General features: G+C 35.9%; 1 gene segment (V, D, J or C); it reads left to right on the forward strand.

The window, feature by feature from the left end:
- The first annotated feature begins 380 nt into the window (after positions 1–380).
- LOC123364510 lies at positions 381–15,250 on the forward strand. The segment is given in 4 exon segments: positions 381–519; positions 11,832–12,137; positions 13,681–13,734; positions 14,566–15,250. Coding segments are annotated over 4 exon segments (564 nt in total).
- Positions 15,251–16,522: the final 1,272 nt, after the last annotated feature.

Raw genomic sequence — 16,522 nt, forward strand, 5'->3', positions numbered from 1 at the left:
TGTAAGCAATTGCTACAGAGATGTGATGTGATTGCGGATGGGAGAAGGAGGAGTTGGTCAGTGCTATTGGGAATGGGAGAGGGGTTGTAGTCCAGGAGTCAATATCTCTTTTAATATGTGGACCACACAGTGAAAATGTTTGAGACCCACCTGATCCAATAGTCTATTTACAACATTAAAATCAAACAGAAGTCATCACCTAGTTTCCATTTTAAGGAATGAGGATTCATTAACAGAAAAGCTGCAAGGACATGCAAATAGAGTCACTGGGAAGAGAATTTGTGTTTCAGCTTTATGAGGTCACAAAAATGTGAATGCATTCAACTCTCCAAATAGGCAAGGAACCAGGAATACTCCATTAGCAGTATTTCCCCAGCTACTGGTAGGAATGCCTGGTTATTTGAGCAAGGACAAAGCTTCATAAGTAAAGTACCACAGCTTCTTGTAAAATGAAAAGTCAATGTGATACTTCAAGCTGGATCAAGTACTTTGGCACAGGAACCAAACTAGTTGTTTCTGGTAAGTATTTTTTATTCTTGATTGTTTTTCTTTTGGTAAATAGAATCAAGGGACAAAAATAAATGGACCGAATAAATGAATATTTAAAAAGGAATTTGCACATAATCCGTGTATTGCTCTTAACCTGTGTATCAAACTCCCAGAGACACCGATGGGTTCACTGAGGGCAGTATATGATCCTAATGAGTAAAGTGAATACAAGAGTAAAAGGCTGGAATACTTACTGAATAAGTGTTAAGAATCAGAAAGGAGGGAAATGGAGAACTTTAAAATTTTAAATTATGTCCAAATGCCAGCAAGTGCAAAATTCACAGCACAGGTTTCAATTTAGCAGGTATGAGAGTATTAAAAAGTTTGTTATTAGGACTATATCAGTGTATGATGATTAATGACGGAAAATTGCCTGAGGTGCAACAATCTTCAGGTTCTCAATAAGTGGTTTTACTGAAAGTATCTTTTCCCTTTTGTGTATAATATTCTTTATTAGATTAAAGCTACAGAAACTGTCCAATCAATAATATAAGTGCTAGTTAATGTTGAGTACATAACAGTATTTATAATACATTGTCTAGGAAATGTCATTTTCTAAACTATACAGTAAGACGTGAAGCATAGAGGTTGTGATTTGACAAAGGGCAGAAAGGGAGAGTCAGAAAAAAGGCAAATCTCCCGAGTCTCACTCTGGTGCTTTAATCACAAGACCATCCTTCCCATCCAGGCACATTGGAGATCATAGAACTAAACCCTGCTCATCCACTGAAATTAATGGAATTACGTAATGATCAGGAAATCGCCCCACTCAATTTGCCATGCAGTGATGGATGTCAAGCAGCAAAAAACATTTTTGGTAGAAAGCAGCAGAGGAATTCACAAAGTGCATAAACTCAGTATAATACTCACACTATTAAGTGGCCACAAGCAAGCCTAGTTTAGATTGTGACCTTTGTATTAAAAATATGAACTTCAGAATTTTATTCTTATGAAATTCATAACTTGATAATTCATTAGTTTTTGTAGAGGATTTCAATGATGTGAGGATGGAGTAAAGTACTTTGGCTCGGGCACCAACTTGGTGGTTTCAAGTAAGTTTCTCAAGATGTTTTCAAAGCATACATTTACTTTCTGTATTTACTATGCTTGTTATCCAGGACAAAATCAAGTTATGCGTAAACAGGGTGAAATCCTGATTCTACTGTAAAGGCAAGACTCCAATTGATTTCATTCGGTTCAGGATTTCACCCATAGTAGTCTCTCTAATTCAGAGCAAAACAGTTATACTTGTATGTGAATCAATGAGAATAATGTAAATTGTTTGGAGAGCTTGTTTAGTATTGTCACACTGTGAGGTGATGGTGCAAAAATATTCAGAAGTGGAAACAATTATTGTTAGCAGTAAATGTGAAATGTAGAATTTAGGGGTTTTCTACAATACCGTTTATTTAGCACCCCGTCATATCAGTTGTTGAGCTTCTTTAATGCTCATACATTTAAATAGGAGTTGAGGATGATCAGCCCTTGGAGGATTTGGCCATTAGGAAGCATTAAAAGGTACATTTCTAGTAGTAATATCTTAATGTGATTGTGTTTTCTTTCCTAAAAAAGTTCCAGTTCAGGAAGGCACTTAAACATGCTTCCATTTGTACAGAGCAACGTATTTAAGCATGCACTTAATTAAAGGCCAAAAGGTGGCGAAAATGCAGTAAATCTTGTTAATTCCATATACTGATGGGGAATAAAGAGGTGTGCTTCTTTTTTACATAAAAACAAGGTATATGTGATAAAGTAATCCTTTTAATAAAATATGATAATTGATCCAATAATATGATTCTCAATTTTTTAAAGTTGATTTCCAATTGGTAAAATGTTTTAGCCATGTTTGGATTTAATGGGATTGAGAGAATTCTGTGTCTTTAATTAAGATTATTCTTCCCTCCACATACTGCTGAGTGCCTAGTCTCTGAGACAAACAAATATTTCTGAAGAGCAAATGTTTTCTGATGGAGAATATTTCTGATTACACCAAATGGCAGAAATTAGCCAAAATTGTTCTCATGAATATACCCAATTTAATAGGTATAGTCTACCCTCAACCTGTCGTTATCTTTAGAAGCACCAGCATGGAATGATGGCATCATGCAGGGTTAATTTTATAATCTTTAAATTGGACCCCAATTTAAAAAGTAATTTGTTCCTTTCCACAAATTATTAGAAACACCTAATCTAAACCATATTTCAATGGCATGTCTAACGTAAACACGTCTAAGTTTCTTTTCCCCTTTGAAAGTCACCTCCACAGTTTTCATATTATCTTACATGCACTCTCCTTATTTATTATTTTATTGCAAGACGAGAAATCAATTTAAATAGCAAATCAGATTATTTTAAAAAGCAACATCTACTGGCTCATCAATATAAAGATACTAGATCTGTACAGTATTTTGAAAAGGATTTGCTCACTGTGATACTTCTAGTGGCTATCGCTTCAAAGTATTTGGCTCCGGTACCAAGCTCATTGTAACAGGTAAGTTATGTGGTAATTACAGTAATGCAAAGATAAAGCAGTTTATTGTGATCATTGAAAATCTTTTTATCACAGGTAAGGTGAACAATTGTAAGTTCGATCTTCTGAAGTACCGAGCACTTAATGTGAGATGCTGAACACTATCAATTCCTGTAGACTTCAGTGCAGGTCAGGGTTGTTAGCACTTTGTAGGATCTGATCTGAAATACATCAACTTTTCAATCCCAGAACAGACCTGCAATTTTTACTGATAGATTTAAAGTAGATGTTTTCAAGGTAATTAATATTTCTAATGATCAGCTGTTAAGTCATTTTTCAGAGGATGTGCCACTATAAGCATGCTGGTCCTTGGTCCAGTTGCAAAAATTTGTCTTAGCTTTGATATTATTCAAATTCTTTAACTAAAATTCATAAACATGCATAAAATTAAACAACTCTGAAAGAAGTAACATCATGATTCATAATTAAAACAAAAGAAGCAGGGGGGAGGGATAGCTCAGTGGTTTGAGCATTGGCCTGCTAAACCCCAGGTTGTGAATTCAATCCTTGAGGGGGCCCTTAGGGATCAGGGGAAAAAAATTGGCCCTGCTAATGAAGGCAGGGGGCTGGACTCAATGACCTTTCAAGGTCCCTTCCAGTTCTAGGAGATTGGTATATCTCCAATTATTTATTTAAGCACTCTCTGAAGTAGTGAATTTCATACCTGAATTCTTGTAGTTAACCAGTGTAAGTGAAAGAATTTGGCCCTAGAGATTGTCATCTTGTGTGAAGTACCTTGGCATTGCAGGCAAACTGACACTTCCAAGTATTCTTAACAGTGTTTCACAATATAGACTTGGGGCCTGAGTCATCTTTACCTTGCTTTTGGAAGTCACTTATGCTCATGAAAAGTCAATGGGAAGTGCCACCATTCTGATTAAGTTGAACATTACACCCAGTTTGCATTGGTATAACTGACTGCACAAACACAGAACAAGGGAAAATCGGGTCCTTACTCTTCAGAATCATGCTCTGCACATTTATATAAATCAGCTAGAACAGTCAGTCTATTTTAAAGCTCAATTCACAATCAAGTTTACCTTAGTACCCCTATAGCTCTGAACTAAAGGTAAATTGTAATGCTGCCAATTAAAATAAATACACAATCATAATTAATTCTAAAAATATCAGATCAGGATCAGCATGTTGCTGTAAGTGAATATTCTATGGTATTAAGAGTGTAGATACAATTTAGTTAGCATTATAGTTTACAATGGATAGTTTTCCTAAATCCTCTTGCCTGAATAAGATCCTGCATTCTTTGACAGGCAAAACTCCCATAGCTTTACCAACACTTTTGACTGTGTAAGGAGTGGAGAACCATGTCAGTGATATGTGTAGATTATTTATTACAGCATGAAGACCTTAGATTGCGCACTTGATTTATTACTGTATTAAACCTATAGGATACAATAAAATGTTTTAGTAACAAAATATCTTCTCAAAGAGAAATATCAAATAACCCTAGGATCATGGAGAAATTCAGACCTTGGCACAATTCTAAGTAAAATCAAAAGAAATTATGGCGGTATGTGCCCAGGGCTGAATTTGACTCCAGACTTATAGGAATCGGGGCATTTCCATTCTAAGAACATGAGGTGAAATCCCGACTCCACAGAACTCAATGGCAATGACATTTGGGCCAGGATTTTACCTATGTTGTATAACCATACTTCTTAACAGGGACAACATTATTCACAAGTTCTGAACAAGCAGAAATTGCTTTTAAAGTCATATATAGTTAGCAGTCCTGATTTTGCTCTCACAATAATCATTCCTCTTTTTAAACTGACTTCCCTCCATTCATTTACACCATTTACTGGTAAGTAAGAGCAGGGTTAGGACCTACCAGAATTCTTGCTTAGTGGAATAGATGAGTAAAAAGATTTGGAAACAGAACCAAGCTTGGTGCTGTCAACAAGCATGACATAGGAATAGTGGTGCTTCTCATATTGTATCCATTAAAGTGCATCTAGTCATCATTAAAGAAGTCTACATTAAAATGGAATAACTGGATTCTTCTGAATGCAATATTCTAGAAAAAGCTGGTATTAATGGCAGGCTCAGTGCAGAAGCCAAAGATTGAATTGGAGACTGAACTGTCCCTTCTCATCTCTAGAGGTGGTCCTTCCAGGACAAAATGACATAGCTTGGTGGGATGGTATGAAAAAGCTTCCCCGTCCCTGCCTGTGTTGTATCTATCCTGTGATGAAAGGGATGCAGTCTACAAGGCTATCTGACAACTTTCAGAAGTACTTAGTCATTTTGTTTAAAATAAGAAAAATAATTCACCAAAACTTTACATTCTTTCATAGAAGAAATAAATGGAAAAATATTTGGCAATTGAAAGATATGATCTTTGGGTCTATCTTACATTATATGATGGAAGTTAGTTGGGTTTTTGTAAAACAAAGTGAATTAAGAACAGAGTGATCAGTGTAGATCATTAGTTACAAATTACAAAGGAGCTACTATTACTGATATTTATTTTGATGATAAGATTCTCAAGTAGTCTAGGGCTGGTTTAAATTGGTTTGCTGCCTTTTCAAACAGTTCTAGGTACTGATTTTTGTCATTACTGACTGAATACAACAAACTCTTTATAGAAAAAAAAATATAAGTATCTGATCCAAAGACCAAATCCAAATTTATGGCGGAAAGTGATGTGCAGTTGTGAGCAAAGAATCTTCAGATGACAGGTGTCCACCTTAAAAAACTTCATCATGATAGGCATTGTTGATTATACTTGTATCAGAAATACCAAGAACTTAAGGGATATTAAGAATAATTTACCATCTCATCCATTAAAGGTGACCTTTGCAAACAGATTTCAAATACACTGTTAGGACCAGGTGAGAAATCAGCATTAAATAAAATAGATTCTCCAGTGATAGTCCAAAATCACTCATTGCAATTTACAATAGCATTATTAAGCACTGGACCACTATTGTAGAATGCTGAAGTATTTTCAATATAGGTAGTTTCTAGTGCTGTCAATTTGGCACTTTTCACAAACGCTAAATTCACTTTAAAAGAAAAATAGAAATTTCAAGTGAGGCTGAGGGATCCCAGCCCGAGGAAATTCTAAGCCTTAGGTATGTAGAACGCATTTGAAGTTTTTACTTATTTTGCATGTCTGCTCCTAAAGTACTCCAAATATCCAATGCAATTTATTGGAGTTTCGGATATCAACAGAATACACAATCAAGTATTTGCCATTTTGTAAATAAAAAGTCATTTTATTCACAAGTCTAGTATATTAAAGTGATTCTGTTCACAATTGCACATCAAAAAATATGAAGCTATATTGGGCCAGATGGAAGCTATATGGGTCAGACCCTCCATGGAACTCCTTTCATTTCCAGCAGCTGAAGATCTGGCCCATGAGTTTTTGCAAAGCTCATGAACACAGTGAGAACAATTATATCAAAGTCTTCGGCTCTGGCACAAAGCTCATTGTTTCAAGTAAGTTCTATAGTATCAGAGAAAAAATTGCTTGTGATAATATAAAATTAGAGACTGCCGAGCACAATTTATTCAAAAAGGATAACAGACAATGGAAATGTGATATGCAGTCTACAGTAGAAGAATGAATGTCTTTACTATCTAAATGTGAAGCTAATGTACAGAATTCATATTGACAATTATTGATATAGAGGGTTTTTTACTCATCCTGAGTCAAAGTTGGGTTGTTCTCTTGTATAGGGGTCAATACCCGAGACCAGGAGAACATCCACAGTTCCATCCAATGTGGGGGGGGGGCAAGCCAAAGAGGCAATTCTAGGGTACCCCTGTGCACCAAAGAACAGTGGGGATCGGGGGTAGGAGAGTTGTGAGGGCCTGGAATGGCCAGTGGGTCTGTGACTAGTGAGATCAACTGGCCAAAATGCCTGCTCAGTGGGTGGGAAACTGCATGGACTTTACTAAAGCTCCTGGGCTATGATGCTGTAGCTAGGTTGGGGGAAAGATTACATCTTCCCATCCATCATGTAGCTCTCCTAGAGAAACCCCCTTTATTCTGCTTAGTGCGGGAACCAGGATTTAGCATCTCGTATCGAAAGTATGTATAAGTCAGGAGATGTAAGAAGTTAATGGTGGAAAGATATCATGAAGCATCTTGAGAAAAGGGGATAGGTCACAGTGTACTATCAAATGAGTATTTTTTTTCTAATTATATTTCTAATTATATTTATTCATAATGGGATTTTTAAAAATGCACCAATTTGACCACTCTGGCAGTACAGGGACAAAAACACCGAGCATCCAGCAGAATTGAACTGAAATACCCTTTTCCATCAATCCACTAGGTAACAGAAAATAGTACGAGTCCAACATTAGGTCTCAAATGTCAACCAGATCCTCTGTGTCAATGAAATGAATGATTTTCTTTTAAACAGAATTTAAAAGCTACCAAATTAATATTAATATACAGTATTTGAAAATACCAATGTAAGTTCACCCTGAAAAATACATTGAAATGTCCACCATTTCTTTGCTTGAATTAACTGGCTCTCAGTTGTGCCTATTTAGCAATATTTGTTCAGCTCTGAACCCTCTGAACAGAAATGTCTTGGGCAGATTTTGTAGTAAGTTGCAACACTGTGGGAGCTGTGAAAATCTTTGGAACTGGCACAAAACTTGTCGTAACTAGTAAGTTTTTAGACAAACTACTTTAAATGTTTCATAATGGCAAAATCTATCAAATTAAGCTCAATAATTTATCTCAATGCAAGAATGTACCCTGGCTAAAATTTTATTACGAGTGTAATAATTTATTAACAACACTAATGTTAATGAAATCATAAGTAACTGGCCAGCAACAGAGAAATGTCATAACAATGCTTTTGTCTTTTGGGTTAAAATAATACCAGGTGCTGAGCACCCTCAATGTCCATTGGTTTCAATGGGAAATGAGAAGCGTTCAGAACTTCATAAGAGCATTCGGCACTTTGTTGGACCAAGCACATAATGCAAAATTAAAATTACAAGCACACCATTTACTTATTTTTAATATATTCTGATGGCATAATGGACTTTGTTCTCAAATAGAACATCAGCATTATTTACGTATGATAGTTTACCTATAAGTGGCATGCGGTTTGCAACACACAAAAATAGTTAGCAGTGAGTCAATTACAACTTAACCCTGCAATCCTCCCTTTGGAAAACCTCCTATTGAAACTAATAGGAATTTCTTTTGAGCAAGGAGTGAAACCAAAGGGCCCAAAGTCGATTGCTGTCTTAAAAAAGAGAAGTAATACTTATACCACGTATATTCTTTTACAACACGCCTTCCTTGTTAAAAATTCCACTTAAATAAATTAGACAAGTGAGGTGTTTTGAAAAGTTAAGTTGGATCAAAACAAAGTTGGATGATTTAGTTGGGTTTGGTCCTGCTTTGAGCAGGGGGTTGGACTAGATGACCTCCTGAGGTCCCTTCCAACCCTGAGATTCTATGATTCTATGAAAGAGTAGCTCCATACTGGAAACTATAATTGACTTAGAAATTAAGGGTCTTATCTTCTTAAAGTGTCTTATCCAAAGACCTTTGAAGCCAAAGGAAAAAATCCCATTGGCCTTAAGGGGTTTTATATCTCACCTAAAATGAGACAAAATATTTAAAACAGATTTTGCCCACTTATGCAAACACACATACTGCTTATATATGTACAAAATTCAGATTTTATATTGGATAGACACCCATCTTACCATGTGCAAATACAAAAAACTATCAACATGTAAATGCAGCAAAGAGTCTTGTGGCACCTTATAGACTAACAGACGTTTGGGAGCATGAGCATGCATCCAACGAAGTGGGTATTCACACACAAAAGCTCATGCTCCCAAATGTCTGTTAGTCTATAAGGTGCCACAAGACTCTTTGCTGCTTTTACAGATCTAGACTAACACGGCCACCCCTCTGATACTTGACAACATGTAAATGTGACTCCAATTTCTAAAAACATCTAAAGAGAAATGCCAGAAATAAGCATTATATTTTGCAAAGCACCTCACCACTGGGCAGGAAGCTATGTAAAGGTTTTTTGAATACATACAAGACTTGAGTAAGTAAATCATTTGGTAAACCTACTGTTCAAGCCCAATCCTGTATTCCTGGGTGCTTATGGTGCATATGGAATGTAAGATTGAGCCCCAAAGGTTGAACTAATTGTGCTGGAGCATGAGGATCTAAATTGGAAAGAACAGAAAAATCAATTCCCTTTTTGGTGACAATTTCCAAAATGAGGGAAAGTTCTTTAATGAAGAGATTTTTCTTGGTTAGGTAGTCTTACATCTCAACTATCTTTATTTGCTTCTAATTTCAAGATATTTTAAATACTTTTTGACACAACCCGAATTACAGGGTTATAGTCTGGTTCAGTTCCAAATAGTTTCAGAAAACTCTAGAATAGCCAGACAGCACAAAAATAAGCTGAAACCATTTTAGTAGAACCTTCACAAGCTTTGACGTCAGTGGGACTACTCTCAATGCATAAAATTAAGCACATGTGTAAGACTTTGCAGGAGCAGGGCCTTAGTATTAATCTATTTGTGTCTCAGTTGACTAAAGACAATGACTGACATTATCAAAGGAGCCTGAATTTGAAAGAGATTTGGGCACCTAAATCCCTTCTTACTGCCTTTAAAAATTCCAACTAAATGTTTTGTAGAGTATAGGCCAACTATTTTGTTAAATGGCCTCTCATTTTTCACCTGCAATTAAGTGTTGGAACAAATAGAGAACGCACAGAATACATAGTGCTCATTTGGGGTCCTTTGACACTACTGAAATATCAACAACCTTCCGTTTCTTCTTTGTGATGCACATTTATAACATGAGAACACAGTCGTTTTGTAGAGAATACTTCTTTGGCAGTTAGCTGAGTTGGCAACCTTCTCTCTTGGTTGTATCCCACAGTGACAAACAGGAGACAGAAATTAGCAGCAGTAAAAGTGTTTTGAACCTGCTCACTTCTTGTGATAACTAGTAAAATCAATATGCTGTTTAAAAAAAATGTGTCGTTTACTGTCAGCCATATGAAATGAGCAGACAGATAATGATTTTAGTAGGGAAGTCTTTTCTGGCCTGGTTCAGTGTTATTTCATGCACTTACACAAACTCGGGGATGAAATAAAATCTTCATCCTTTCTAGTTCAAACTTTTAATAAAAAATATTTTTGGTTGTGTTTTATCCAATCCTATAGCAGGCCGCAATCTTTTAAAATTTTTACGACATGACAAAAAATTGATTTTTTTTTTGCAATTTTTAATCTGTATTTCTAGAGTGACAACATTAATACTGTGGCAGAATTATTTTAAAATAATGTAGGAGATAGAGCAGAAATTCACTAATTGGCACTTTGCTAATTCACTCCAGGATTTGGACACAAGCAGCAACATTCCCTCTCTTCCTCAGCAAAGATTTGATAGCTAAGTTCTGTTGAGAGCTCCATTATTAGTAATGCTTCATAATCAAGATTTTCAAAAGTGGATGACTAAAGTTAGGCTCCTAAATACTTTTTGCAGCATTTAAGTGACTTGATTTTCAGAAGCGTTGAGCATTATGCATAACACTCCATTACATTTGCCAAATACATGAACAAAGTCATTTCAGGATGTATCATCCTTGCTAATTTCGTAATTGATATTTGTCATTGAAGGATACATGTTAATGTATTTACTGTAATTTCCCAAAATGGCGGTCAGCAACAGTTCCCCCAAAGTTGTATCATCTGGGTCTGCAATAGCACATATCTTGTATGTTCTTATATCATTATAAGGTGAATAATTGATAAAAAAATGTTTTTACAAAGGTTAAATTTCTTAGTGTGGAAAAGGCTTAAAGATTACTTTTCTAACTCTCTTTTTAAAGGTGCAAACCAAGGTTCTTAAATAGTATATACAGTTAGTCTAGGGCAAATTTATCTCCTGATAAAATAGTCTAGTGATATTTAGAGAGAGGTCATATTAAAAGGTTTGTGGAATCTTTAATACTCTTCCCTTCAGGTACGTCTACACTGTAATAAAAATCCTGTGGCACCAAGTCTCTGAGACTGGGTCAATTGACTTGGGCTCGTGGGGCTCAGGCTTTGGTGCTATACAACTGCAGTGTAGTCATTCAGGCTCTGACTGGAGCCTGGGCTCTTAGACCACCTCTGTCATTGGGTTTCAGAGCTGCGCCACCCTAGCCCTGCAAGTCAGAATCAGGAGACTTGGCCCAGTCGTGGTTGTGCTGCGGGTCTTTTATTTCAGTGTAGATGTACCCTTCCTCTCACTATCACAGTGTCTTTTATACACCCATTTTGGGTAAATAAAGGGGAGATTTTCAAATTCACAAATGTTTTGAAATGAACCAGAACATAAATCTGTACTCAGCATTCATTCAAAAAGTGTTTAATATATTTTGAGTTTGTAAATTTCTGCAATTCCAACGCCCTATAACTGTAACTCATAAGTGGTCAATTTACTCCCATCTTCAGAATTTAATAGGCAGTAACAATATATTACAGACTTAAATAGTTAAAATACATTTGGCAACAGGATATCGTTCTCATGCTCAACTCAGAGTTAAGATTGTGTGCGGGAGTGCAATTTGGAGGAATTGGATGCAAGAAATGAAATTGTCTCTCTCTTCCACTTTCAAATCTTTGAATTCTTTATTGTTACGAGAGCACAGCATACCATGTATACTGCAATTCTGAATGTACTTAATTTCTAACAAATTCATTTCTCTCTCTAAAATGAATCCAGAGACAGAAGCAAAACTCGATCCCAACAAGATCCAGGTTCTGCCTTCCATTACTGAAAAAGATGGGCAAGTAACACACATATGCCTCATTGAGGATTTTTACCCAAATATTATTAAAGTGACTTGGGAAGACGACAAGAAGAATGCAGAGAAAAATGCAGTGCTTGGGGAAATTTGGCCCCCCGATGACAATCGACAATCATACTCAGTGAGCAGCTGGCTGACCCTAAATAAACCTAGCAACAAGAATTATCGCTGCAACTATCAACATGAAAAAGAATCAGGTTCTGTCCTTACCAAATCTCAAGGTATATACACTATATTATTAGAACTAGTTCTATATATATTTAGAGAGTTCCCTGTTTCTTTACAAGAAAACAATAAAATGTATTACTGTTCCTAAAAGGGTTTGCGCTCTCCAGGCCAATATTAGTTTCCATCTCTCCATAAGTTGGCGATCACTGAATCTTGCTTCTCCATCAAAAGCTCAGTTTTGGCTTCTCTCCCCCAGTTTAAAATCTTTCTAGAATGAAAGAAAATGTTGGCTGAGATCCTCAGCTAGTGTAAAACAGCATAACTCCACTGAAGTCAATGGAGCTCTGTAGATTTACACCAGCCACAGACCTGGCCTGCAGTGTTTGGTTTTGGACAAGTGCTATATATTGCAACAAAAGTAATAACACACACAGCATCTAACTTATTAAAACAGACCAGAAGAATTACACAAACTAAAATAAAAGAGATAATGCAAGAGAAAGAGAAAATAAATTAAGAGAATTATCGTACTTTCTATTTGATTCTTATTTGAGATCAGGTGTAGATCTTTAAGAACAAAACCTTTCTCCGTTCTTTTGATTGAATAGGTATTTTTCCAACTTCTATTCACACACAGCTAGATTCTCAGATGGTGTAAACTTGTATAGCTCTAGTCAAGTTAATAGAGCCAGGCCAATGGACACTAGCTCAGAATTGGCCCATAATCCTTACGTTTCAGTTCTCAAAGTGCCTTCTGATAAAAATATATTTTAAGGTTATTTATTGATTTGCAGTATGTATCTTACCCCCAGGTCTCAGTCAGCATGGAGGCAATTAATAAGAGAATATATCTATTTCAAATACAATAGAAAAATAGCCTTATTGACTTTCTCCCTTTTGCACATCCAAAAGGCCTAAGAGATGGGCCTAAGAGATGGGCCTGTATCCTCATCAGGATTATTTACTTCTGTCTCTTGTACAGCTATTAAACAACATTACCCTGAATGCCAACAATCTCAGGCTCCCTCTGACTAGAGACAAAATTAGACGGCCAGGTTTTTATCTGTAGATTATACATAGACATTGCGAAGGGGCAAACACAACTGAGTAATTTGGTGGGACAAAATGCATCTGGCATTACATGAACAGAAACTTGCATACACAGAAGGGCCAACATCCAGACCCTGCAATCAGATCTGCTAGTCCAGGCCCCGGCACCCATGTAAATGCAAAGACTTCAACTGAGCTCCTAACAGGTCAGAGGTCTGCACTGACTGATCTGATTGCAACATCAGTACCTCAATCTCGATATAAGACATACAAGTTCTCACTTGCAGGAGCATATGCATTTTTCCCACTTTTATCTCTACTTGGTTTTGCACATAAATTACATGCTACTGAGCATTTACTCTGGATGGAATCTAGGCACTTATTTTTTAAAATATTAACTTTACAAATTTGAGTCGCTGTAGTTATAATACTTCTACCATTTTTTTCCCTTTAAACTTCTGTCAAGAAAGGGGTGTGTTAATTTTCAACAAGAATCCCATTTGACAATTAAATCCCTCTTTACATGTTATGCTTCTATCCTTTCAGACACCACCATAGTGCCTCAAACCACAGCAGACTGTACCAACAGACTTTTCACAGGTAATTGGGTCCAATTCTCATTTTCTCTACAATATAGTTAAGAATTAAGCACTATTTCATATGCTTAAGACAAGAATGAAAATATTCTTTGTAAATAGTCCACACATAATTATTCTAGATGTGGAACACTGCTGTAAGTTAACATTTGCAGTGTGTCCAGTACCTAATGCCCATGGATAGCTCAGGTTAAACACTGCAGAGGTTCTGCTGAAATACATGCTTTGGTGATATTTGTTATGCTCTGTTAACATGCCATGTGTGTCATTGTTCTTTAGCCTACACATGCAACTGTTCTTTAATCTAATACTTAACATGTTAAATTATAAAAAGCATCCAAGGCCAAACTTTTCAAATGGTGAGTAAAGGTGCTGAATGCTTGATGACCCAACTTATTTCAGTATAATTTGTGGGTGATCAGGAAGTCTTAAAATCAAACCACTTTTATTTAGCGGCTTGAATATGGACTTAGAAGAAACTTGGGCATCCAGGTCTGAAAATTTTGGCCTAAAATCATGGCAACACCCTATTATAAGCTGTCAATGCCAGAAGCATGAGCAACGTGCTTACTCCTTAGCAGATAGTAGCAATACCAGCACTCAGAGTGCCTCCTTTCTATCAGCTCTGCTAGATGGGCAGGTATATTCAGAATGTAGACCTGGTTAGCAAACACAATCATTTATGCATAGTCCATTAGCCACTATAGTTACTGCAACTGAATACCATATAGATCTTCCACTATCAGACACATGGTTTTATACTTATTTTTCATTGAGGTTGTAAAATATGCACCATTAACTGATTATTTCTTTTAATTTTGTGTTGCTATTACAGTGAGTTTCATACACAGGACAGCATATTTAATATACATTGCCCTTCTCCTGAAAAGCACCATGTACTACGTCATCGTACTCTTCTTCATATACAGGCTGCAAAGTCCAATCAAGCGCCAGGGAGAGAAACCTTAAACTTCTTGCACCTTCCAAACTCAGCATTTTTGTCTGAAATTTACTTTGCTTTGCCATAAGCCTGATCATATGAAACACTTTGCTCTAAATATCAAGACATGCATTTCAATTTGATTTTGTTGGTTTATTCTCTAGTTAGCACAGATGGCTTCTTCTGCTTGAGAGCGAACAGTTTTACATGTGTTCATTTTTTCTATTTTATTGTTTTAATTTTGTAACTGTGGAACTTAAAGGCCTCCTTGATTTCAATGAGAATTTTGCATCACAAAGCAGTGCAGGATCAGTCTCTTAGGCTCTTATCCTGCAAAAACACTTGTGCACACAAACAACTTTTTGGATGTAGATAAGCCAACTGCATTCAGGGAAGTCAATGGAAAAAAACTCACCGCTGTAATCATTAGCGGGCATGGAGTCCTAATCTATAATTTAAAATGATTTGTTGTTTCACTTCTATTAATTTCATTTATTTCCTTTATCAAACAAAAACAGGCTTTGAAATATGAGTAATTGTTTTTAAAAATTGAAGGATTAATGTATTTTAAATAAAATTCTGCATTACAAAATATTCTGTCCAGTTTATTTATTTAAAGGAAATCTAAACACTTTTAAAAAAGATTTTTCAAGGCAGACAGACACAAGTCTGAAAGAGAATAGTAAAGCTAAACATCTACACTTTCTTCATACATGGCAAACTTCCATATTATATCTTTTAACAACATACAAGTTATACTGACTGAAATACAATCTTAACTGGATATACCCTCTTCAGAATATGCCTAAAGAATTTCAAAAAAGTGAAATACTCTCTTTAATGCATACTGTACGCTCAAACAGTTCATTTTAAACCAATAAAGGCAAGAGATCTCGGGTATCACTCTGAACTCGTCTCCAAACTCTGCAAGTCCTTATTTTGATAAAATCATTAATATTCATCTTTCTAAAAATGTTGTCCAAGTCTGGGCAAATTATTGGCATAAGTACAAGCACATTGGGCCCTGAATGCTTGCAGTATCCATATAGGAAAAATCATATTAGCTGTATTTTACATATACACAATTACCAGTATATCTTTTACTTTAATAGCTTGTGCAGCTATGTTCTTAGTATTCCCACATCCTGTATAAAGATTAGACGGGTTCTGCATACTTATATTTACTTCTCAAGAGGTTAAAATTCTTTAAAGCAAACAACTGTGTTATTTCCTGAATCATATATAGGATGTGTTTTCCATTACTTAACCAACAAAACAATTTAATAAAAAAGTTTTCTATGGAACAGGGAAGTGGGAAACACATATTGTAAATAAAATAATTCTGTTTTCAAAGGATTACACATTTGCAGGAAAACAAAGTACTTTGTACCAAATTCTGCCATTCCCACTCATTTTTGAGACATTTGCCCAATGAAATCAACAGGGTTAGTCATAGATTAGGATACTATGTACTGTTCAATGTAAGGGTGGAGAGCCTGGCCCTTATTCAGTAGGTAATGTCTTAGCCTTGAAACTTTTCAAACATACTGGCATTTAAATTGGCTAGCTTGGTCTGTTTAAGTGAAAATAAATACCTGCAAAGCTATCTTTGGACCAAATACTTTATATACAATTACAATGGATTCTAGTGCACATTTATATTTTGGAGAAAAACAAAACAAAACACACCTCTATTGCTGCTGTTGCAGTCCAGAACACAAGACGACACAGCACAATCCACTAATGTTAATAAACCAAGTTTGTTCTGATCAGGCCAGACCCTCAGCTGATGTAAATCATCATAGCTCTGCAGCTGAGACTCAGGCCTGAGTTTGAAAGAAAAATATTTGTT

Source organism: Mauremys mutica, chromosome 2 (assembly GCF_020497125.1).
Source record: "Mauremys mutica isolate MM-2020 ecotype Southern chromosome 2, ASM2049712v1, whole genome shotgun sequence".
Classification (NCBI taxonomy): Eukaryota; Metazoa; Chordata; order Testudines; family Geoemydidae; genus Mauremys; species Mauremys mutica.